Source organism: Platalea leucorodia, assembly GCF_965183815.1.
Source record: "Platalea leucorodia genome assembly, chromosome: 8".
In the NCBI taxonomy this organism is placed as follows: Eukaryota; Metazoa; Chordata; class Aves; order Pelecaniformes; family Threskiornithidae; genus Platalea; species Platalea leucorodia.
The window spans coordinates 11,987,994-12,009,362 of NC_138830.1; the positions used below are offsets into that span (position 1 = coordinate 11,987,994).

Here is a 21,369-nt window from a genome sequence, read left to right on the forward strand (position 1 = left end):
GGCGGGTGGGGGGAACAGCGGGAGCGGGGAGCAACGTGGTGATTCCCCCTTTTATTTACCAAAAAATTCCCACCTGGAAACTCACAGGCATCTCTGGGGCGGGGAAACCTCCCCCAGCCTGGGCTCTGCACAAGGGGAAGGCTCCATGGGGGCAAGACGCGCACTTTTGGGGGGGTGGGACCTGGCTGGGCCAGGCGAGGAGCCTCTCACCACACAGGGCCCTTCCCAGAGCCCAGCCGCTCGCCAAAACCTGGGCTCATCTGGAACTGCTGCTGAGCGGTGCCCGGGAGAGGGAACCGGCCGGATTCAGCGGCAGCAGCAGCCGCCGCGGGTGAACCCCAGCCGACAGCCGCGGCTTTCCCCGGCTCATTGTTCGCAGCCGGGGTGTTTTGGCCTCGGCGGCTCCCGCGGCGGGCGCGAGTGCCTTCCAGCCGCCAGCGCGTAGAGGACGTTTGTTTCTGCAAGAGCCTTGGGGCAGGGAACGTGCTCGGGAGGCTGCTCCCCACCAGCCGGACGGCTGCCACGTGGGGCGAGCCCCCCACGTCGGGAGGGCTGCGAGCCACCCCGGCAGCCTGCGGAAACCTGGCGGCGAGGGCAGGGCGGCCCTGCAGAGCCCGGACACGCAGCCAGAAGCCACGGAGGCACATCGGGAAGCAGAGGAAGGAGGGAGGGAGAAGCAGGCAAGAGCTGGAGCCCGGCACGGTCTGGGGGGCTGGCACAGAGAGATTGGGGGTGAAGCCTGTAAAACGAAAACTTCATCCTCACTGCCCTTCGGCCACGTCTTTGTCTGGGAGCCCTCCAAGCCGGGGTGTTGCAGAGCTGCTGGGTAAACGCTGCAAGGAGGGAGCACCCAAGAAGGAGGGTGATGAGGGATAGCTTTAGGGGAGCTCTCTGCTTGTCTTTGGGGTCCATCACACCTGCCCCCTCTCCAGCCATCCATAGAGGCTCCCTGAGGCACAGGCATGACTTATGGCAATGAAAAACACCCACTGATGAGATTTGGGGCTGGCTGTGAAGCAGGAACGTAACCCCGGGTGCATCAGACTCTCACCTGCATGCTGTGATGAGGGAGATGGGGGACAGGACCAGCTCCTTCCCCCCTCCCACAGCAAGCACCGGGCTCCCTCACCCTCACTGCCCATCGCCAGCACCCCGCCGGGGTGTTACCCACCCCGGCCGCCGCGGGGGCCCTCGGCTGCCTGACCGCCCAGCAAAGCCGACTGGGGCTCCCGCTGGCGCGCTGCCCCAGATCTGCCCTGCCCAATAACGCTCAGGCGGGGAAGCAGAGCCATCCTAATGCAGTTAATTAGCTGATTCACGAAGGTTACTGGCAAACAAAAGGCACACAAACAGCCCAGGGCCACATTACCTTCGGTGCCTGCTTTGCTACTCTTACCTTCCTGCAAGTGCAGGCAGCGCGTGGCAGCGGGCAGCGCGTGGCAGCGGCAGGCAGCCTGCGGGGTCAGCGCCGTCTCGTCCCACCTTCCCCGGCTCCATCCTCCCCCGGCGGCACTGGGAGGGGGACAGGAGGGCTGGGAAGGTTCAGGTCCCTCTGTCCGCTTTTAGGGGCAGAGATCCTGCCCCTGGGTCATCAGGACAGTGCGGGCAGAGCCCAAGCCAGGTGTCAAGCCACTCGGACACAGGGACTTCGGGGCTGCCAGGTGACTTTGGGGCAGTCCCATTCGTCCCCAAAGACAGGAGGGCAGCTGGGGCAGAGGCAGGACCCAAAGGGCCCCTTTTCAGCCCAAGGTGCCCAACTCCTCCTGCCCTGGGGAGCCACCAGCCACCAGCCCTCAGTGCTGTGGGACCTGGGTGCGATCCCTGTTGGGGCTCGGCACCCACCTCACCCCGCTGCACGCGTGACATCCGCATCCACGGTGGCTTTCCCCACTGGCATCCCCCGCCGCGGGAGGGGAGTATGGCCAGCCATCACCACGGCCCCTCTTGCAGAGCATTCCATTCCTACGGGATCCAGCTCTGTGCCAAAATCCTGCCTGCCCCACCCTCTCCATGCCAAAATCCTGCCTGCTCTCCCAGCAACCAGGGGCTGGGCAGGGTGGGGAGCACGGCAGGCACCCAGAAGGGATGATGAGCTGAGAGGGGACGAGTTGGGGACACGGAGCAAGGGGAGGAGTGGATGGCAGGATGGTGCAGTGGGAAGTTCTCCCGGTGTCCAAAAAACTGGGCTGGAAAGGGCTCACGTTGCCCTGGGTGTGCTAAAGGGGAACAGCGACAAGTTGTGGGAAGGGATCAGACTTACGCTGGCTATGGAAGACGGACACCAAGAAACCGCCTGGGATGCAGGAGGAGGCCACGGGAGCGATGTGAAGACCCTGACAGCGGGGGACTTAAGGAGCCAGGTCATCTGGCTGATAAAGAAGCAAAAGTGGTCAGAGGAGAGCGCAGACGCCCAATTTCCATGGGAGACGGTGGCAAAACTGGCAGCTGAGGCCAGATGCATTTAGCGCAGGAACTGGGAACAGGTAGTTCTGGCTGCCCCGGGCCAGCAGACACGCTGTGCTGCCCGTTCACCCCCATCACCAACAGCCTGTTTGGGTTTTCTGGCAGGGTGGCCTTGGTGGCACGACCCACGGACACGGGACGGCCAAGGCCTGTCCCCACGGTGCTGCCACAGCTCTCGGGGGAAGCGCTGGGGTGCGGGGCTTCCCCATCCCACAGCACTAGATGGTGCTGCAATACAGCAATATTGCTCTGGACTGCACAGTGCCAGTGGCCGAGCAGGGAGGACGCTGGCTTGGGTCACCGTGTCGGACGGGGACCTCTGGAGAGCCACCGAGGGCCAGCTTGGGCCAGCCAGCTCCACGCCAGGTATGCCGGTGGGCCACCCAGGACAAGGTGGGCCACCCAGGACGGGACGTACCACCCGCTCTGCCCCAGGAGAGGAGCAGCCCTTGCGCTGGGCTGGACGTTCCGAGCCCTGTGCCAGCCCAGAGTTCCTGGGGATACCGATGGGCACACGGTTAGGACCAGGTCTGCTCCCAACCCCGGGTGAAGTGTCCCATCACCTCCCGCAGGCACCGACACCTCCGTGCCTCACGCCTGCCTTCATCCCTACCCCTGCCGAGCTGGGGGATGCAGGAGAAGCCTCGAGAGCCCAGGGCCACGGCTAACAGCCCGGTGGGGCTCCCCACAGCCAAACGCAGCCCCTAGCCCTCACTGGGGACCAGCCTGCTCTGTGGGGTGTCCCGCAGCCACCCCACGGTGCAGCACAGGAGCAGGGAGCAGCAGCTCCAGTGCCTGCTTGGGGGCAGGTGCACCCACGCTTGCCCCTTCCCACGGCAGAGCCCCACAGCCCCGCTCCCGCCCGCTGCTCACCCCCCGGAGCCGCAGCCTTGCTCCCACAGTCTATCCTGGGGGGTGTCCCCAGGGAAGCAGCACATCCTTGCCTTGAGGGGGGATAAGCGGGGCTAAGGGGGATTTGCCCCAGGGTAGGGAGCCAGCCCCTGCACTGGCTGGGGCTTGGCTTGCCAGGAGCCTGGGCTGCGCACTCTGCACCCATCCCTGCCTCGTGGGTGCACCCCCTGGCAGCCGGGAGCCACTCTGAGCCCTCATGTTGCCTTTGGGGCCTCATGTGGTGGTGGAGCCAACCCCAGGCAGGCTCAGCAGGCTCCCCGGCCCCACGCAGGACCGCACTCCCTGCCACCCCAGCCAGGCAATTTGAAGCCACAGCCCCTCCTGCCAGTGGAGCCGGGGGCTGGCAGTGCCAGGCTGCCAGCCGGGGAGTGGGGGGGTCACACTTGCTATGGGCTGTCCCCCTCAGCACTACCCAGGGGTTATGCGCCAGCCAAGCATCCAGGTCTCCAGCTTTGCACACAGGCTGCATCACCCCTTGAACCTCCCCACCCCAAATCATGAAAGAGGGGTGCAGCAGAGGTTTCCAGCTCCTGGAAAGACTGGGGCTGGGAGCTTGCTCTGCCTGCAGCAAAGGAAAGGGGGCCAGAGAGCTGCCCACAGAGCCTGGGGCATCCCCATGCCCAAAGTGAGCGGCAGGACACACATCCCTGCCCGACACCTGGCTGGCACGCAGGGAGAGGCAGAGCCCCTCGCCTTCAGGCCTCCCTCCTGGGTAGGAAAGGACACGTGTGAAGACCCCATCCCTGCGGATTTACAGTCTGAAGTCTCCATCCCTGTGGATTCTCCAGGGGCTAATAGGGTTGCACTTTCACGTCCCCCAGCTGCCCCACTTACACTGCGTTCCTAGGAAAGGGCTGCAAGAGCCCCTCTGGGTCCCCATCTGCTCCGAAGCACGGTGCTCACTGCTTCCTCCCAGGTCTCCTCCTGGATCGCAGGTAGTGTGGTGCTGCAGGGGGCCCTCCAAGCCCCACCACCCCCGGCCACCCCCGACCGCTCCCTCTGGGGCTCCCCAGCCAGCCACGAACAGGAGCCACGGCCCTCCTTGGGGCATGCAAAGCTGAGGGTCCCCCAGAGACCGTCCCCCTGCCCTCCAAAGAGGATCAGGTTGGCTGGACGAGAGGGAGCAGCCATCGGCGCAGGGAAGGATGGAGGATTTCCAATGTCTGTGCAGGAGGAGCCACAAGCGCCCCAGCCCTGCTCCCTCTCCGAGGCTGCCACCCTGGAGAGGGGAAAGAGAAGGGTGGTGGCCCCAAGCAGAGCTGGCAGCAGGGATTAGCATCCAGCTGGGTTTCAGATCTCAAGGACCTCCACTGGGCTGGGGACTCCCGGGTCCCCGCCACTGCCAAGTCAGGGTCCAGGACCAGAGCTGCCCCAGCCCACCGAGAGGGACAGGCCGCGGGGCACGTGGCAGCCAGGCACAAGACAGGAACCAGTTCTCCCACATCTGCTCTTCAGCATGGGCTGGGCTTTCCTGCCTGCGCCAGACAGCTCTCGGGGCAAGCACGCAGACATCCCCACGCCACTTAGGAGGCACATCTTTGCTATGCGGGATGGGCCAAGACCAGCCAAGGGCCCCAGCCTTCTCCAGCCCACTCCCGGGGGTCTGCTCCCCCAGGTCACCTCGCACCCTGGGCCAGATGGCAATTGCTCTGCCAGAGGAAGAGCTCTTCATGTCTTATTTTCAACAGCAACACCCCTTCTGTGTTTGTGATCTTGAGGACTTGTGCCTGGAAGGCAGTTTCACTCATCAGACTCTCAAGTAGATACCAATTATTTGCCCAGACACAAACTGCACCAGTAGTCCCAGCCTGTGTCTAGCTTGGAGTCCAAGTCCTGCGTTGCCCATAGGTAGGTTCTCCATCAAGCCCTCAAAGTGCTCCAAATTTCATGAAGGTTGTCAAGATACAACAAAAAGAGTTTTGGATGAGGCTGACTGAAAGCTACCACTGGTACAGGACAGGCTTGAGCTGATGAAACAGGTCCTAACCTACTACGGGCAGGAGGTCAGGACTAGAGGTAGGTCTGCTGGTCCATACCCAGTCCAGTGGCCCACAGGGCATGGGCCCAGCCCCACTGGTTACACTGGCTGCGACCTTTGGTAGCATGGCTCCACCAGAGCATCGCATTTCAGGCCGACCACATGGAAGTTGCTCTCAGTTCACCGGGTTGTTCAGCCACGCGCAGGACGCCGTCATGCCAGCTGAGGCCCAGCCACAGCAGAGTCCTTGGGAAGGGCTGCCCTTCGTCCAAGTGGCCACCTGTGCACATTGGCACAGCCCAAGTCCTTCCAGGCTTGTACGAGGCACCCTGCAGCTCTCCCAACGGCTGCGTTTGGGAGCTACCTGGGCTATCTTTGGTGGTCAGCAGACAGCTAATGCACCCCAGAACAGCTTCAGACATTCATATCTGTGGTCTCCAGGACCATCATGATCAGCAATCCAACCAGGAATCAAACTGCCCAGGACGCATAGGTCACATCAGCAGACAAGGGGCAGCACAAGCAGCACTTCGGCTCCACAGGTTGCAGCTGAATGTGCGACCTGTGAAGCCCTGGGTGAGGGACCCAATGGCCCGATGCTCTTCACCTCCAGTCCCGTGGCATCAGCCCCCCATGGAGCCTGGCTCTGGTCACCAGGCAGTGGTGGAGATCATCTTCTGCACACCAGAGGCAGGCGGGACTCCCCAGGTCCCGGCGGGCAGCCCCTAGCACAAGGCCAGCTCACCAGGGAGACCATTTCTAAGACATCCTCGGAGGTGCCTTCAGCTGGCACGACTCCTGCAAGCCCTCTCCTGCTGAGGGGGGAACCTGCTGCTGCCGGTCCCCATCCCGAGACATCATCCAGGTGAGCAATCCCCGTAGCATTTCGGATTCACCCTGAAGGCCCTGTGTGGCATCGGGCACCAGATGAGGTGAAGCCTGCATCCCCTCCAGGACCTCACAGGCAGGAGGCTCTTTCAGAGGACCTTCATTGCTCTACCTTAGCCCCAAACACAGGCAGAGCCCCAGCACTGAGGGGCCTTTATACCCCTCAGGGGGGTGTGGCTGCCCCTGATTGGCTGGGACAGCTGACAGGTGGCAGCTCCGGATTGGCTTGGAGCAGTCTCCCTCAGCCTGCGATTGGTGAGCTGCTGCTGCGAAGGGTGAGAGAGCAGCAGAGACAGGTGGCGGCACGTGGTTGGCTGGTGGGAAGCGCCAGGTGGCAGAGCGGGATTGGTCAGGCCTGGGTGTTGCTTGATTGTGGTTGGTGGAGGCAGCACAAGGGGGCGGGGGGGAAGGGAGGGACAGGTGGCAGTGTGGGATTGGCTGGTAGGCCATACTGGTGCGTGGGGATTGGCTGGGGCCGGGTGGCTGGGCAGTGGGGTTGGGGAGGGGCTCCCTACGGAGACCCATGCACTGAGCTGTGACCGGTCTCAGCCCCCAGTGCTAGGACCCACCTGCCCCTGCCCTACGCCGTGCCCAGGGCAGCGTCTGCCCTTTCTGCACTGAAGACACAGGAACACGTCCAGGGGGCAGGGGGTGGCGGGGGGCTGCCAGACCCCCCAGGACCCAGCCGTGACCGCAGGTTGGTACCCAGAGCGGGCAGAAACGGGGTGCAGAAGCACCGGGGCTGCCCTGCGCTGCTGGAGGCGAGGGAGCGGGGCTTGGCCTCTCCATCGCCAGCGGCCACAGGGCTCGTGGCAGCCAGGTGAGGACCGGGAGCTGGGGGGCTGGGCGTTCCCCCCGGCCTGCCCCCTCCTCACCCCGGCTGCTCCGTGCCCTACCCATCGCCAGCCTGTCCGGCTGGGAGGCCGGGGGCAGCCTCCAGTTTTACCCCACACCCCGCATCCCAGACCGAAGAGGACCCCACTACCCAAGACCCCCAGGTTTTGGGGGGCTGCAGGCCATAGGACGGATCCTGCTCTGCAGCCAGGGACAGTAAGGCCACTGCTCCCCCAAAATCTCCCCTCCGGGGCCCTTGCGCCAGCTGTGCATGCAGGGTCCCCATGTTTCGGTGACACACAGAGCCTGCTCTCACCTGCTCCTCAGCTGCAGAAACTTATTTGAATAATTTGCCTCGCAAATCTGCAAGCGCCAGCTCGAATCGCACGTCATGGGAGCCCATGGCGATGCACGAGCCGCGCGCGGGGCAGCCGCGGCGGGGACACAGGCACGGCTCCCGGCGCTGCACAACAAAGCACCACCCAGCCGTACGGCGACACGCGGTGACAATCGGCAGCGTTGTTTGCCGCTCCCATGTTGTCACGTCCCATCGGGGACATCAGAGCACCTGCTAATCAAATCTAGTGCTGGCCTCCAGCCCTGCTGCCAGCACACCATCAGCCAGGCAGGTGAGGGGCAGGGCTGGATATGGCCTGTGAATCGAGGCAGTAAATCTGATAAGCTATCAGCTAGCGCCACGATTAGTTGGATAATTAAGGACAAGGAGTCAGATTTTGAGCTTATTTGCCACTGGTGTAAATACAGAGTAAGTGACCTGGCTGCTCCCGGGGATCAGGAGGAGCTGCGACCCTCGCAGCCAGCACATTAAACGCACAACGGTTTCTCTTCTTTTAAAAATAATAGAATAAAAATCACCCCCCAGCATCTCAACGCTAACTGCCAGGATTGCAAGGCGAGAGGTGGCAACGAGACCATCTGGCAGGGCTCCGGCACGGGGCCGGGTCAGCGGGGAAAAAGGGGACTCGCCGGAGCTGGGGCAAGGGTTTGGGAGGCACGGATACAAGGCGGGTTCCTGCAAACGGGTCTCCGCATACCTGGCAGAGCAGGCTGAGCTATTCTGAGCTCCAAAGCCCTAGAGGAGGGAGGAAAAATGAGTTGGAGGAAGGTTAGGAGCAAAGCAGCAGAGGTCTAGGCTAAGTTACAGCATTTTTTATTTGGTTAAAGCAGACAGACAAACGCCCGCCTGCCTCCCGGGGTCCCACCACCAAACCCCTGCTAACCTGGCACCCCAGAAATTGCTGGGGGGCCGGTGCAGGCTGGAGCATCCCTCAGGGACCAGATCTGGCTGAGTTCAATCCCTGCTGAGCACTGCCTCCTCCAGCACACGCATCCTACCCCGCTCCCAGCCATGCTGTGAACAAGCAACATGCCGCCTCACGCAGCCCGAAGGCAGGGGAGGCACTTGCACGGCCTCAGCACCCACCGTCCCACAAGCGGAGGGTCACCCACCTGCAGCAGACATCGCAAGGAAGGATTTTCGGGATGGGTTTCCTCATCCCCGCTGCACCAGCCAAGCACAACCCCCAGGTCTGACTGTCGAGGGACAGCAGGATGGCTGAACACCCATGCATCCCAGCTCACTTTCCTTTAGCCTCTCTCTCTGATGGCTTCCCAGTCTAACCTGTCCCCACCGCTCCCCAAGAGCGGCCGGAGGTGTGGGACCATGCAGCGGCCGTGCTGGGGCACAGCTGATAGCACAGCCCCACGCCACAGGCACCAGCTGGGGGACCGCAGCCCCCAGACCCTCCCCATCAACACCCTGCACCCCTCTACCCCCTCGCCAACTCTCTTCCCAGCCCCAAGTCCAAAGCAAAGAAAGAAAGGAAGGAGAGAAAGAAGGGGAGAAAGAAATAAAACACTAAAACAAATGAAAACTAAAACAAAAAGCAGCAGTTGGGAGGCAGCCTTGTTAGGACAACTCAGCAAAATAAAATTCCGGTTTATTGTTGGACAACATTGTTTCACACATACATCAAACAGGCCAAAAAAAAGAAAAAAAAATAAAAATAAACAGCAACTTCATAGACAGAAAAAAAAAAAAAGAAAACCTTTTTATCTTTGGCCTTGCCACCTCATACAAACCACGATCTATGGTACAGCTAAAGTACATACACAAAAAAAGTTACTGGAATGCTCAGAATAAGATTGTAAATTTTTTTTTTTTTGCATTTTTGTCTTTTTTTTTTTTAATTTTTTTACAAGGTTTTGTTTTATTCTCCTTTGAGATAATGGTTTGGGCCTGGTCACACCACAAGTAAAGTCAGAGATAGGTAACAAGAGAGATATACACTTCAAAGCCCCCCTTTTGGTCAATCCGAGATCACTTAAAAATGGCGGACCTCCTAACAATATGTACAAAAATATAAAATGTAAATAAAAAATACAAACAAATTCTCCTTTAAAGTACTTTTAAGAAAGAAAGCAGGGCCTTGAAGTTTTGGTGCTTGGGGGGGAGGGGGTCTGTGGGGGAAGGGGGGGTTTCTCTCCCCGCTAACGGGCGAATCGTTTCGTATGTTCGTTGAGTGGCAGCGCCGCGCCGGGGGGCCGGAGACGGGGTTCACTCTACTTGGTGAGGATGACCACGGCGGAGGGGGGAGGAAGGGTGTGTGTGTGTGTGGGTAGGGGGTTGCAACGGGAGGGGAGGGGGGTCCCAAGGGTGAAGAGGACGCGCTGGCCTTTTTTGTTGGTTTGTTTTCCTCCTTATTTAAAAAAAAAATAATAATAATTTGCTGCCTAGTCATCTTCATCGGTTTTCTGCTTCTTGGGATCGACGTCGTCATCCTGGGGGGAAAGCAAAGCTGTCAGGAGAGGGGATGGGGAGCGGGGCTGCTGGGGGGCCAGCGAGAGCCACACCAAGGCAGGCAGCGAGGCAGGAGAGGGTTTCAGGTCCCTCTCCCACCTCCGGGACAAGGACAGAGCAACACAAGTGTTTCCCCGCCTCATGCAAAATCCTCTCGGGGAGCCCCTGAGCACCCCCAGCCTGGCCTGCCCTGAGCACCCTGCAGCTCCCCAAGCTAGGGCCAGTGGCTCCGTGCAGCCGGAGCGGACACCCCGCTAACCAGGCCAGCGTATAAACGGAACTGGGCTGCGTCCCTGGAGAGGCACAGGGAGCGCGCCGGCAGGGCGTTCCAGCCCCCGAGCCCGGCACGGCCCCTCCGGCCCCGCTGTCGCTCCCCCCACGCCCTCTGGGGACACGGGTGGCTCTGAGGGGCTGGTTGCTCTTCCTACCTCGTCGTCCTCAGCTGCCCGTTTGCCTGTGGCTCCCTCAGCTTCGTCATCTTCATCACCGTCCTCTTCCTCACCTGCATGGAGAAGGGGAGGAACGTGAGACCCTCTCGGAGGGTTATAGCACCATGTGCCTCCCCTCTGGGTTTAAATCTGGCTCAGCCCCACACCGCGATGTCCAGTGTCCCGTCTCCCCAGCTGGCACAGCCCCTGCTCGGGACAGGAGGTGCCCGAGGACACGGGGGCCTTTGGGGCATCCCCCAACTGACTTGACCCCCCCAAAGGGGAAACGAGGATCGGCAGCATCGAGTCTGGCTCACACCGCATTTGTAGCGCGGGCAACGGGACGGCAAAACCAGCACCTACCGCAAGCGCCGAAATGACGGCAAAAAGGGGGAGAAGAAAAAAACCTCTAGTGGCTGCTCCACCTAACCGCTCCAGATTACTTCTGCTTCCCTTTGCAGCTATTAGTCCATCTTTAATGAGTTAAGAGAGCCAGAACGCATTAGTTCTGAGTCAGAACACTTTCTAATTATCAGAACAGCAAACAAATGCTACCAACTTATCGTACAGCCAGAGAGGAGGATGAGCAGAGAGCTCTGGGCTTTGACCCACTTTGAGCTCAACTAGGCCAGTGGATCAGAACGACCAAGTCCATCGCCTTCGGCCAGTTTTGGGGGGTCAGGGGCAAGACCGGAGGCTCCAGAGGAGGAACAACCTCTCGGCTGCCCAGACGAGTCTCTTGTGTAACAGGAGACCCTACTAAAACTTAGAGCGCTAAGGCCAGTAAGCTGGCTTTAAACCACCACCACGAGCCACACGTATAGACAGCCGGGGGATTAAGGTCAGCCCATCCTCCCTTCCCCTCTCCTCTCCCCGGCATGTGCCCAGCCGCGGCATGGCCCACACGGCGGAAAGGGCCAAGATTAGCTCCCAGCCATGGATCAACACCCCGGCAGCCATCACATGCACCGGGCCCGCCGGCGGGTCAGGTGACAGCACCAAGCTGATTGGGAGCATTTTTAGTTCTTTGAGCTGCTTTAAGCAAAGCAAATAATGAGATGGGATGGGGAAAAGGGTGAGAAAAATATACCCTCAAGCTCCCCTCTGCTGTCAAACTCCGGGATGGAGTTTGGCTGCAAGTGGTGGAAAAAAAAGCTGATGCAAGCTGCACTTGCTGCCTTTAAACCTCCCTCCTGCAGTGTTCAGCTGCAGTTCTCAGGCAGAGATCACCCGAGGGCAGCAGGCACGGACAGACAGAGCCCATGCGGGATCCCGGCGAGATGTGTGTGCCTCCCAGTGCTGCATGCCAAATCGTGCCTGCGCTCGGCGAGCTGGGAGGAGCGGGGCTGGCACTGCGGGACCGAAGCTCCCTGGGCTTGTCACAGCAGTATCCAAGCAACACTTCCACCCCGCACACACGCGCCTGCGGCACACGCATCCCCCTCCTGCCCGAGGGGAGCAGGGAGAGACGAGTATTCCCCCCCCTTCCACCCCGAAGCAGGGCTGGAGGTGGACGGGCTCAGGACAGCACACGGCAGCACTGTGCTCTGTCCCCAAGGGTTAAAATCCCGCGTATGAACAGGGCCACAATTCCCAGTTTTTCCCTAGTGAGCCAACTCCTACCAAAGGGCACGGCAGCCGCAGGCTGCTGAGAACAGAGCACTACCCCAAAGGAGGCAGCTTTGCCCGCTTGCGCTGTCTGAATAGGTGCTGGCCTAATGGTCATGACGTTTCCAGCCCTGTCCCCATCTCCCAAAACTAACCAACAGGTTAGTAGGTCAGCACGTAAACCGAAAATTCACAGGGGATTAACCCAGTAACAGCTAATCAAGGGCCCCGAGTTCATGTCAGCGTAACAAGGATGGTTTTCTCCCAGCCTTAACGAGTGATAAAAATAAACAATATTATTCATCCAAGTAGATCTTGGGAAAAAAATAATAGCAGGGAGGGTGAGAAGTGATTCGGCAAGTCACTGCTGGATTTCTGGTCGCTGCTGCCAAAACCCACTTCCAGGCTGGGTCAGGTCAGGAAACAGGGGAGGGCAGGGAGACGCAGGACACTGCGGACAGGGAAGGTTCAAAGCAAGCCTGTCCGCTCCCATTGGAGGAGTGGGGAAGAGCTGCAGGCTCCCCTGACTGCTTCCACATGGCATCCAGGCTGGGAAAGGGCTGGGAGAGGAGGGGACAACATTAGCCTCTGAGCGTGCTGCTCCATGAGCAAGGACGGTGACCTATCCCTGGTGCCAAGGCATGGCTATCCAGGGCTGTCCCCATCCCACCGGCCGGCACCCACGCCTGCGGCGGCCGTTGCAATCACAAGAGTCAAGGGCAGGCTTTACTACTCGCACGGAAGGGCTAATGCGCTTATTCAGCACCGCGGTACGGTGCCGTCTGGCCAGAGGAGGAAGGGAGAAATCTGTCCTCAACCTGCTGGAAGGGATTCAAGGCTGACTTCACTCCCAGTACCGGTGGCCTGGGCGAGCGAGGGAGGACTGAGCCTGGCTAGCGAGAGCCACCTGGCCGCAGCCGCGAGGGGGAGATGCTGCTCTCGGCTCTCTGCTGCTTCCTGGGAGTCTGCTGTCCCTGGGATGGGGGCAGGGGGAACAAAGAAAGTTACCATCACCCTCTTCCTCCTCGTCCTCTTCCTCACCACCTTCCTCTTCCTCTTCGTCTACTTCGTTGTCAGCCTCCTGCTCTCCGTTTTCCTCGTTCTCCTTGGCAAGACAAAATATCACTTAAAAAAAAAAAAAAGCACTGGGGAAGGGAGAAGGGGGAAAAGATGTTCAGCAGAAGTGCACGTCCCCAACCTTTCCTGCCTAAAGCAAAGCACGGGGCCACCCGAGCCCCAGGCGCACATCCCGCCTGCCGCCACACGACGCAGGCAGCCCAGACACGGAGGATCAAGCCTGGAATAACTTGGGGCTGCAGCGTCGAGGCCAAGACAAAGACTGCAAAGGCTCTTGTGACACTTTGAAACGCAGAGTGAAATTCCCCCAGCGTGTTAAAAATAGGAAACCAACCGGTTTACTTGTACACAATGTGTTTCCCCGCTTAACTGATTATAACACTGTAAATCTAGGGTTTGGGGTTGGTTTTCCCCCCCTCTCCTTTTCCAGTGCCTAGGAAGGAGGCGGCACTGTACACAACCTCACACAGCTCTCGGGGAGGGGATCCAAGCCCAGCCCAGCCCTTCCTTTCTGCACACCCACAAACTGCCCACAGGCTGGGCTGAACCCCAAGCCCCAGAGGCCCGAGGGCTCTGCACAGCGCGGTGCTGCCATTTGGAGGGGTCCCCTCTCCAAAGGCAGGCCTGGGGACAAGCTCGCAGCAAAAGCAAGAGGAGGGGGGGAGGAAAATAAAAAGGCGTTGGCGTAAAGGGCTGCCTCTCCCTGCAAATCTTAGCCATACTCACAGCGTTGCCATTGGCCGGTGCATCTCTGCCATTTTCTGTTTCTTCAACAACTTCCTTCTTCTCTTTTAGATCCTGGAAGGAGCAGAAAAGCAGAGAAGTCACCCCAATTCCAAGTGTCTGGGTCAAAGAAGCTGCAGATCAGGTGTGAAAAACACAGTCCAAAACGAGCGCAGGAGCTGGTTTCTCCTCACACCGATTTGCTCTGCGATTTGGTCGCCACGTTCTGGCTCCTCCTTGGGAATGGGAGAGCGTGGGGGCGAATCTCAATCCAAGCCAGCCTTGCCAGACAGCAGCTATCTAAAAAAGAGACTGCTCTGTTTCACCTCTAAGCACCCGAACACACAAGAGCTGGCCGCCTGCATATGCTCAACAGCAGCAGAGCTGGCTGATTGCCCATCTTAGCACAGTCCACGCAAGCTCCTGCAACGCCATGGAGAGCCGACAGCCCCATCCAATGCATGGGCTCCGCCGCCCCAGGGCTGCGGACGTCCACGGCTGCTCGGTACCTTCGCAGCAGGAACAAATCCCAGGGACTCATTAGCAGAGACTGCGGTCTCTGCCCTGCCTGGAGAAAATCATACGGTAAATATTACATGCCTGGTCTTTCTCGCGGCAGCAGAGAGGAGACTCCAGGATCCAGCTCGCAGCTTCAAGTGTAACAGGATGGGGTGGGGGAAGAAGTCTATTTTTACACCGCTCCAAGAGCCGTGCCTGGCTAGTTCGGTTCAAATCTCCACCACGAGCAGAGCGAGAGGAGAGCGGGAGCTTGTGTGTTTTTGCTATTGATCACTGTCAAAATGTCATGCCAAGTCGCTCGGCAAACAGGCTGAGAGCATCCAACGTTATGTTCCCGCATAAAGAACACTTGGATTTAACACTGGCATCTCTGCTTGCATCCTCCTCCCCTTCTGTTCCTCCATCAGCTGGAGCGAGATCCTTCAGCACAAGGACCGTTATCCCAGCCAAGGAAAGCAGAGAGGCCCTTCCCCGGGGCCAGCGGCACAGCAGCGACCACGAGGTGTTTAGAAGTTGCTGGCAGCTCCCTGCTTCACTGCAGCAGCGGCGGCAAGCGGCTTTGCCCCCCTCCCACCTGCCCTTTGCGGCTGCCTCGCAGCCCGCAGCCAGCAGGCACTTTCACTCCCGCTGAGCCACCGTCACTTCCCTCGTGGGAACGCCGGCAGGCAAGAGCATGGCCCTGGCCCTGCTAGCGTGACCGCTGCTCTGGTTTTGGGAAGGTTTCTGCTACCCTGCAGGCAGCTTCGGCAAGGCAGCGCAGGGGTTTTAGACCACCGGGTTATTTAAACCGCTCAGACGGGCACGCACAGATGCCATTGGAGGCACCCAGGCTGCCGGAGCATCAAGGAAAGACTTTCTTTGGAAGCAAGCTTTGGGGCGACTATACCTGTTGATTGAACCTCACCGAATGGAGCCAGCATCCCAGGAGTCTGCGGTAAAGCAAAACCACAAGCTCCCTCCTCCTTTCACTGCTCACATACAAATCCCAGGCCATCTCCTCCACGCTACCCAATTCCACCGCAGCTTTACGCTCTGAGCAGCAGCTCCCCTGCTCCCCAGAGGCTGACCACAACCATTTAACCTCTCGCGCACCGTCGCGCTGCTGCGCTCTGCAACCGCTGCCTCGCGTCAGGCGAACGGGCAGGAGCGCGACAACGCGTTTCCCAAGTTAAACACTGAGCAAGCCGAGCAGTCAGAGTTTCCACATCTCACTATACCCGACGGTTCTTTTCAAGAAGAGTCCTTCACAAAACGTAAGCAATTCTCCCGGTGAAGGAACGACTCATTCTTGGGGATTTTTAGCTGGACACATCTCCAGCCCTGACCTTTCCCGCACGGCTGAGGACGCTCTCAGTTTAACGACCATCAGGGTGCCAGGTCATGAAGTTTGTGCTAGCAACAGGGTTGCAGAAAGGCCCGCAGCTCCTGCCTTTCCCCGGGCCCAGTCCAATACAAACAGACAGACGTGTACGGCAGCCTCCAAAGCGGCACTCCGTGCGGCAGGGCTGCTTTAGCTCCAGAGCTTTGACAGAGCCTCTAATTATAGGTGTGGCGAGGCTGTTTGTCCATAAAATAGCAACGGCGTGTAGTCATACTGCCCGGGAAGCTCTGCCTTCGCTCCTGCTCCGCTCCTCCGGGGCGCGAGCGCCAGCGCTGCCGCCGGCGGGGAGCAGGATCCCGGTGGGAAAGGGCCGGGAATCCCCAGCCCCCCGCCCCGGCAAGGAGCCGCGTCCATACACACACACACACACACACCGCCGCCGCCCCCCCCCCCCCCGGGGACGGCGGAGGAGCCGCCTCCCGCCGGCAGGGGGCCCCCCCGCGCCGCCACGCGCCCGGCCGCCGTTCAAACCGCGCGCCACTCTCCGCGCCCCTCTCATTGGCCGCCCGCCAACGCGCCGGCCCGGCGCCCCGCGGGCTGCCGGGAAATGTAGTCCCCGGCGGCGGCGGAGGGGGGGGGGGCGGGGGCGGCGCGGCGGACTCCGGTTCCCAGGGGGCGGCGCGGGCAGGGCCGCACGTGGTGGGCGCCCCGCGGCACGGCGGCGGCGGGCGGGGGCGGTGCTCGGCGCGGAGCCGCCGCCCGGGCGGGGCGGGATCCCGCCCCCTCCCCCCCCGCCGCCTCCCGGGAGCGCTCCGGACGGCGAGGCGGGACGAGGGCGAACGGCCCCGGTGCCTCCGCGCTTCCCCCCCCCCCACTCCGCCGCCGCCACCGGGTGTGCGGGGGGGTCACCTTGCCGCCGTGCGCGCCTCCGCCCGCCCCGCAGCACGGACCCCCGTGTCCCCCCCTCCCCGGGAGGCCGAGGCCCCCTTCCCCCACGCCGTAAAGGGCAGGGGAAGGTTAACGGCAAACTTGGCCCCGTTCCCCCGGGGAGGGATGGGGGAATCGACCCGCCTCGCCGCTTCCCGGCTCTGGGAGAACCGGAGGCAGCGGAGACCGAGCCGCGGCCCCGGAGCGGAGGCAGGGCGAGCGGGGGGGGGCACGGCTGCGGGAGCGGGAAACAGAAGTGAAATCGAAATCTGCCAGAAACGGCGTTTTGTTGGTTGTTTTTTGTAAACCTTCCGCCCTACCGGTTTTTTTTTGTTTTTTTAATTTTATTTTATTCTTTCCCCCTCCTCCAGCCCCGCTTCCCCCAGGAGCCGCACGACCCGGTGCCGGCCGGGCGCAGGGTGAGGAGGCCCTCGGGCACGGCCGCCCGCCGCCTTCCCACGCACCCGCCCGGGTCGAGCCGGGTCCCCCCGCAACTTTCCCGGCAGCGGCGGCGGCAGGACCCGGCCGCGGCCCCGGGCTGGACGGGGAGCGCAGCCCGCCCGGGTGCCCGCCGCCCCCGGGGGACGCTCCGCCGCGGCTGGCAGACAAAGGCGGGCACCGGGAGCCGCAGCGGAGACCCCCGGGAGAGCCTCCCCCGGCCGGTACCGCTGCTCCCCAGCCGCCCCCCATCGCCCCCCGGTACCGACGCGCAAAGTTCTCCCGCGGCGGGGAGCTCGGCCCGGAGCCCCCCCAGCCCCAGCGCACCCGGGGCAGCTCCGCCGTGGGGGCAACTCCGAAAATAGCAACTGCCCCCCCCGCCTCCGGGGGCGACTCCGAAATAACAACACACACACACCCAATCCGGGGGGGCTCCGACACAGCAACTGCCCCCCCCCCCCCAACCCTTCCGGGGGGGCTACTCCGAAATAGCAACTCTCCTCCTTCCTCCAGGGGTAACACCGACACGGCCATTACCCCCCCCCCCGCATCGAGGGGGTGCAACTCCGAAATACAAACCGACCCCCCCCCACCCCGCGCCTTTTCGGGAGCAACTCCACAAGTCACTGCCCGCCCCCCCCCCCCCCCCGCAACCCTCCGGTGCGTGCTCCGGAGCCCTCCCCCCCCCCCCGCAACCCTCCCGTGCGTGCTCCGGAGCCCCCCCCCCCCCCGGCAACCCTCCGGTGCGTGCTCCGGAGCTCCCCCCCCCGCAGGGACGGGGCCGAGCGGGACCCAAGTTTGACGGGGCTGTCAAGCTCCCGCAGCGGATTGAATGAGGCGAGCGCTGCCCGCCGCCGCCATCCCCCCGCCGGAGACGGGGGCCGAGCTGCAACCGCGCTCCCCCCCGCCCCCCCCGGCTCCGCACACAGCCACGCTCCCCGAGCCCCTCCGCGGCGGGACGGCCCCGCAGCGTCCCCGGGAAGGCGGGAGGGAGCGGGCCGCGGCAGCCGGCGCGGCACGGCGGGGCTGGCAGCACCGGTGAGGGCGGCGAGCACGTTTCCCGCACGCTGTAGACAAAGAAACGGCGCAGGGAGAATCCTGACGGCGAGCGCGGCGGCGGCGGCCCCGCACCGAGCCCCGCCGCGAACTTCAACGGGGGAGGTGGGGGGGTGAGCGGGAAAAGGGGGGGTGGCGGTAAAAAAAAAATTTTTAAAAAAGCGGAAAAGAGAAAAAAATGCAAAAAAAAAAAAACGCTCGGGAAAAAAAAATGCGGGGGGGGGGGGAGAAAAGCGTCGGTCGGCGGGGGGAGGCGCGGGGCGGCGGCTCACCTTGGCGGAGATCTCGGCGCTGGTGTCCACGGCCGTGTCGGACATGGCGGGGGCGTGCGGGGCTGTGGCGGGGCTGTGGCGGCGCGGGCGGCGGCGCGGGCAGAACAATGCCAAGATGGCTTTGCGCGAGCCAGTGGGGACTCACGCGGCGCCACCGGCCCTCTTATAGAGCCGGGGGGCGGCGCGCGCGCTGCCCCGCGCCGCGCCCATTGGCCGCGCGCGTCCGCGGCCGCCGGCGTTCATTGGCCGCGGCGCAAACAATGGGCACGGCCGCTTAAAGCGGCAGGAGCCGCCGGCGCGCCGGCACTGCGGCGATGAGTTCGCGTCCGGTCTCAGCGTGGGCGAGGCGCAGGGGCGGCGGAGCCCCGCCCCCTTGTTCCCCTCCCTTCGCTTTGCCTCCGCCCCCGCCGCCTCCGCCCCGCCCCGCCCCGCCGTGTGAGGAGGCGGCGGCGGGCGGGAGGGAGCTTCCCCCCACCCCCCCCCCCCGCTCCTCCTTCCCCGTCCCCCGCCGCAGCCAGCCCGCACGCCTGCGCCGGGGCGGAAAAATAATAAGAGTTAAAAATAATAATAATAGTAATGCGGGAGAACCGGCGCTGCGCACCCCCCGCACCCCGCTCCTCAGCGCCCGGGGAGCGGTGCCCGCCCGGGGCGGCCGGCGGTGCCGGAGCGGGCGGGCGGTGGCGGGGAGCCCCGTCCCCTCGGCCGCCCGCCGGGGTAACCCGTCCCCCTCCTCCCCCGCGCAACCTGCGCCGTGTTTTCCGCGCCGCGGAAACTTCGGTGGGTTTTTTTGGTCACAACAACAACAACAACCGCCGCCCCCGGCGGGGAGCGGGGGAAGGGCGCCCAGCCCAGCCCAGCCCGCCGGGGGTACCGGCCGCCGCGCAGAAATGCGGGATTCCCACCCATTTGCTTATTTTACAATTAAAAAAAACCCACCCGGGCCGCCGCGCCGACGCCCCCCCCCCCCCGTGACCTTAATGCATGGCAGGCACCGGGAGGTTTCCCCGCACTCCCCCATCCGCAGCCCGCCGTTACACCGGGCCGCAGCTCCCCCCCCCCCCCGCAACCTGTGGGCACCGGGGCCACCCCTGCCCCCCCCCCCCCCCCCGCCCCGCCGCCGCGGGGTAACGGGGCACTGGCGAGGCGAGTGAGGGGGCTGTGCCACACTCAAGATGGCGCCGAGAGCCCTTCGTGGGGTAACCACACGGTTTTGCCACCTGCCGGGAGCTGCTCCGCAGCCCGCAACGGCCCCGCGGGCGAGGCAACGCCGCGCCTAAGCGCTCCCCGGTGCGGAAAGCGCGAAGGAAGGGGCGAGGGGGTGAGGAAAAGCACCCCCGGACGGAGCAGCGCCTCTGCCACACTCAATATGGCCGCCAGGCCGGGGCAATAGTCGGCGGCGCCTGTCCTCGGAGGGCGGGATCTAGGGATCGAGCGATGCGGATTGGCCGATAGACCTGAGCGAACGCTGTGCTGACGCTTTGCGGGTTATTATTGGCTGGAGCGCCTGTCTGTCTAAAGCGGAGTGGTTTTGAAAACCCGGAGCGGGCGCTGGGGCGGAGCGGTGGAGCGGAGCTGGAGCCACCTGCCTGGGGGTACGGGGCAGCCTGCAGGGGCGCGACCCCCCCCCCCCGAGGTGGCTGCCGCGGGCACGGGGTGCGCTTCTCCCGGCTGCTGGGAGCCGGGCTGCCCCTGGGCTCCCCCCCTACAGCTCCAGGAGAGCTGCGGAGAAGCCGCGGCAGCCCACGCACCGCCTGGCACCAGGCGTCGCGGCACGAGGCGTCATGGCGCCGGCCTCCCTCACCCCATCCCCACATGCGCCCGGCGGCGGGACACTGAGGCCACACGGCCCCGTTTCCAGGACAAAACGTCCCTCCCACAACACATCATAGCACGGCAAACAGGCTGGTCGGTGCCCGGTTGTGCCGTGGAGGACTTTTCTCCTCAGCCTCGGTGCCCTGCCCCTGACGGGAGCAGCCCTGAGGTGATGGCGGGGGGGAGGGGGGTCGGCGCCTGAGGGCTGTGGCGGGAGCAGGAAGCACCGTGGCGGCCGTGGCCTCATGTCGGCCGCTGACCCTCTGGCCGACCTTGCGCCAGGGCTGGCCGTCCGCTGGCCCGGGGGCCACCTCGCTGGCTGCGAGCCCACAAGCTGAGCGCCGCCGCAGGGAAACTCTCGCTTTGCGTCAGAGCCGCTCTCGGCACAACGGTGCCCCGCTCGCGGCTCTCGGGCGAGCCGGCGTTTGGTCAGGAGGGGCCTTTTGGGGACAACGCATTTCTCAGGTCGGATGACCCGGGAACGGGGCGAGAGCCTTTCCGTGCGCTCGGGGGAAGGACAGGGCTGTGGAAAACCGGGATTTCTGGTCGCTGCTGGCTACGCCTCTCGCTTCGGTGTGTTCAAGAGAAGGGCGGCTGCTGTCTGATCCCGGAGACCGCGCTCAACGGCGGGTTTGGGGCAGGTTTGCTACCAGGGCTGGAGGCAGGAGCGCCCTCTGCCACAGCCCGGCCCGGGGCTGGCGGAGGGTGAGCCTCTAAATGCGTCCGAAAGAGGAAAGGGGGAAAAAAAAAAAAAACCCCACCGCACACAAGCCCAGCCCTAAAATAAAACACTTCTGCTATAACTTGGCTTTAATGTGTACCAGGGATGTTCCTTTGGGCTTGGGGGTTCCCACATTTCACCACCAGTTAAAAGAAAAAGACGTGGGATATTTGGGGAAGAAAATTAGGAATCCTCAAGGGATGGTCACACCAGGATCCCACAGAAGACAGAGAGAAACAGGGGGAGAGAGAGAGAAAAAAAAAAAACCAAAAAAACCCCAACCGAGCCTGGAGTGGAAGCAGAACTGCCTTAAACCACTCTGCGTTGGAAATCCATGTATAGCCCTCGCGGTGCAGCGGGATAACCCGGCCGGTGAGTGCCCCGGCGCGTGAGGCAGCGGGAAACAGGCTCAGCTCGGCGTTTTATGCCTCAGCAGTCCAAAAAGAAACAACCACCAAAAAAACTCTTGCCTGTAAAAGGCAGCTGCTGCTTCACCTCTTCTCCACCCCTCCCGCCGGCCAGGGCTGGGGAGCGGCTCCGCAGGGAGCAGCGAGAGGAGGAGGAGGAGGAG

General features: G+C 62.7%; 1 protein-coding gene across 4 annotated transcripts; it reads right to left on the bottom strand.

Annotated features, from left to right (window-relative positions):
• Positions 1 to 9,002: 9,002 nt before the first annotated feature.
• Positions 9,003 to 18,541, bottom strand: PTMA (prothymosin alpha). 4 transcript variants are annotated; one of them, XM_082320109.1, is made up of 5 exons: positions 18,266 to 18,541; positions 13,736 to 13,807; positions 12,941 to 13,037; positions 10,325 to 10,398; positions 9,003 to 9,877 (listed from the first exon to the last, which is right to left on the bottom strand). In XM_082320109.1, the coding sequence occupies exons 1-5, from the start codon at positions 18,308 to 18,310 to the stop codon at positions 9,830 to 9,832; spliced, it is 336 nt and encodes a 111-aa protein (XP_082176235.1). In that variant the 5' UTR covers positions 18,311 to 18,541; the 3' UTR covers positions 9,003 to 9,829. The 4 variants fall into 4 exon arrangements, with proteins under 4 accessions (XP_082176235.1, XP_082176237.1, XP_082176236.1 ...); XM_082320111.1 differs by having other exon boundaries at positions 12,947 to 13,037; positions 18,266 to 18,489; XM_082320110.1 differs by having other exon boundaries at positions 12,941 to 13,034; positions 18,266 to 18,486.
• Positions 18,542 to 21,369: the final 2,828 nt, after the last annotated feature.

Bases quoted from the DNA above. Each gene is read 5' to 3' on its own strand.
- PTMA (XM_082320109.1), bottom strand. From the start codon at position 18,310: ATGTCCGACACGGCCGTGGACACCAGCGCCGAGATCTCCGCCAAG. The intron at 13,038-13,735 runs GTGAGTATGGCT...TGTCTTGCCAAG, and splicing joins CACCGGCCAATGGCAACGCT to GAGAACGAGGAAAACGGAGA. The intron at 10,399-12,940 runs GTAACTTTCTTT...TTCTCCATGCAG, and splicing joins CGAGGAGGAAGAGGGTGATG to GTGAGGAAGAGGACGGTGAT.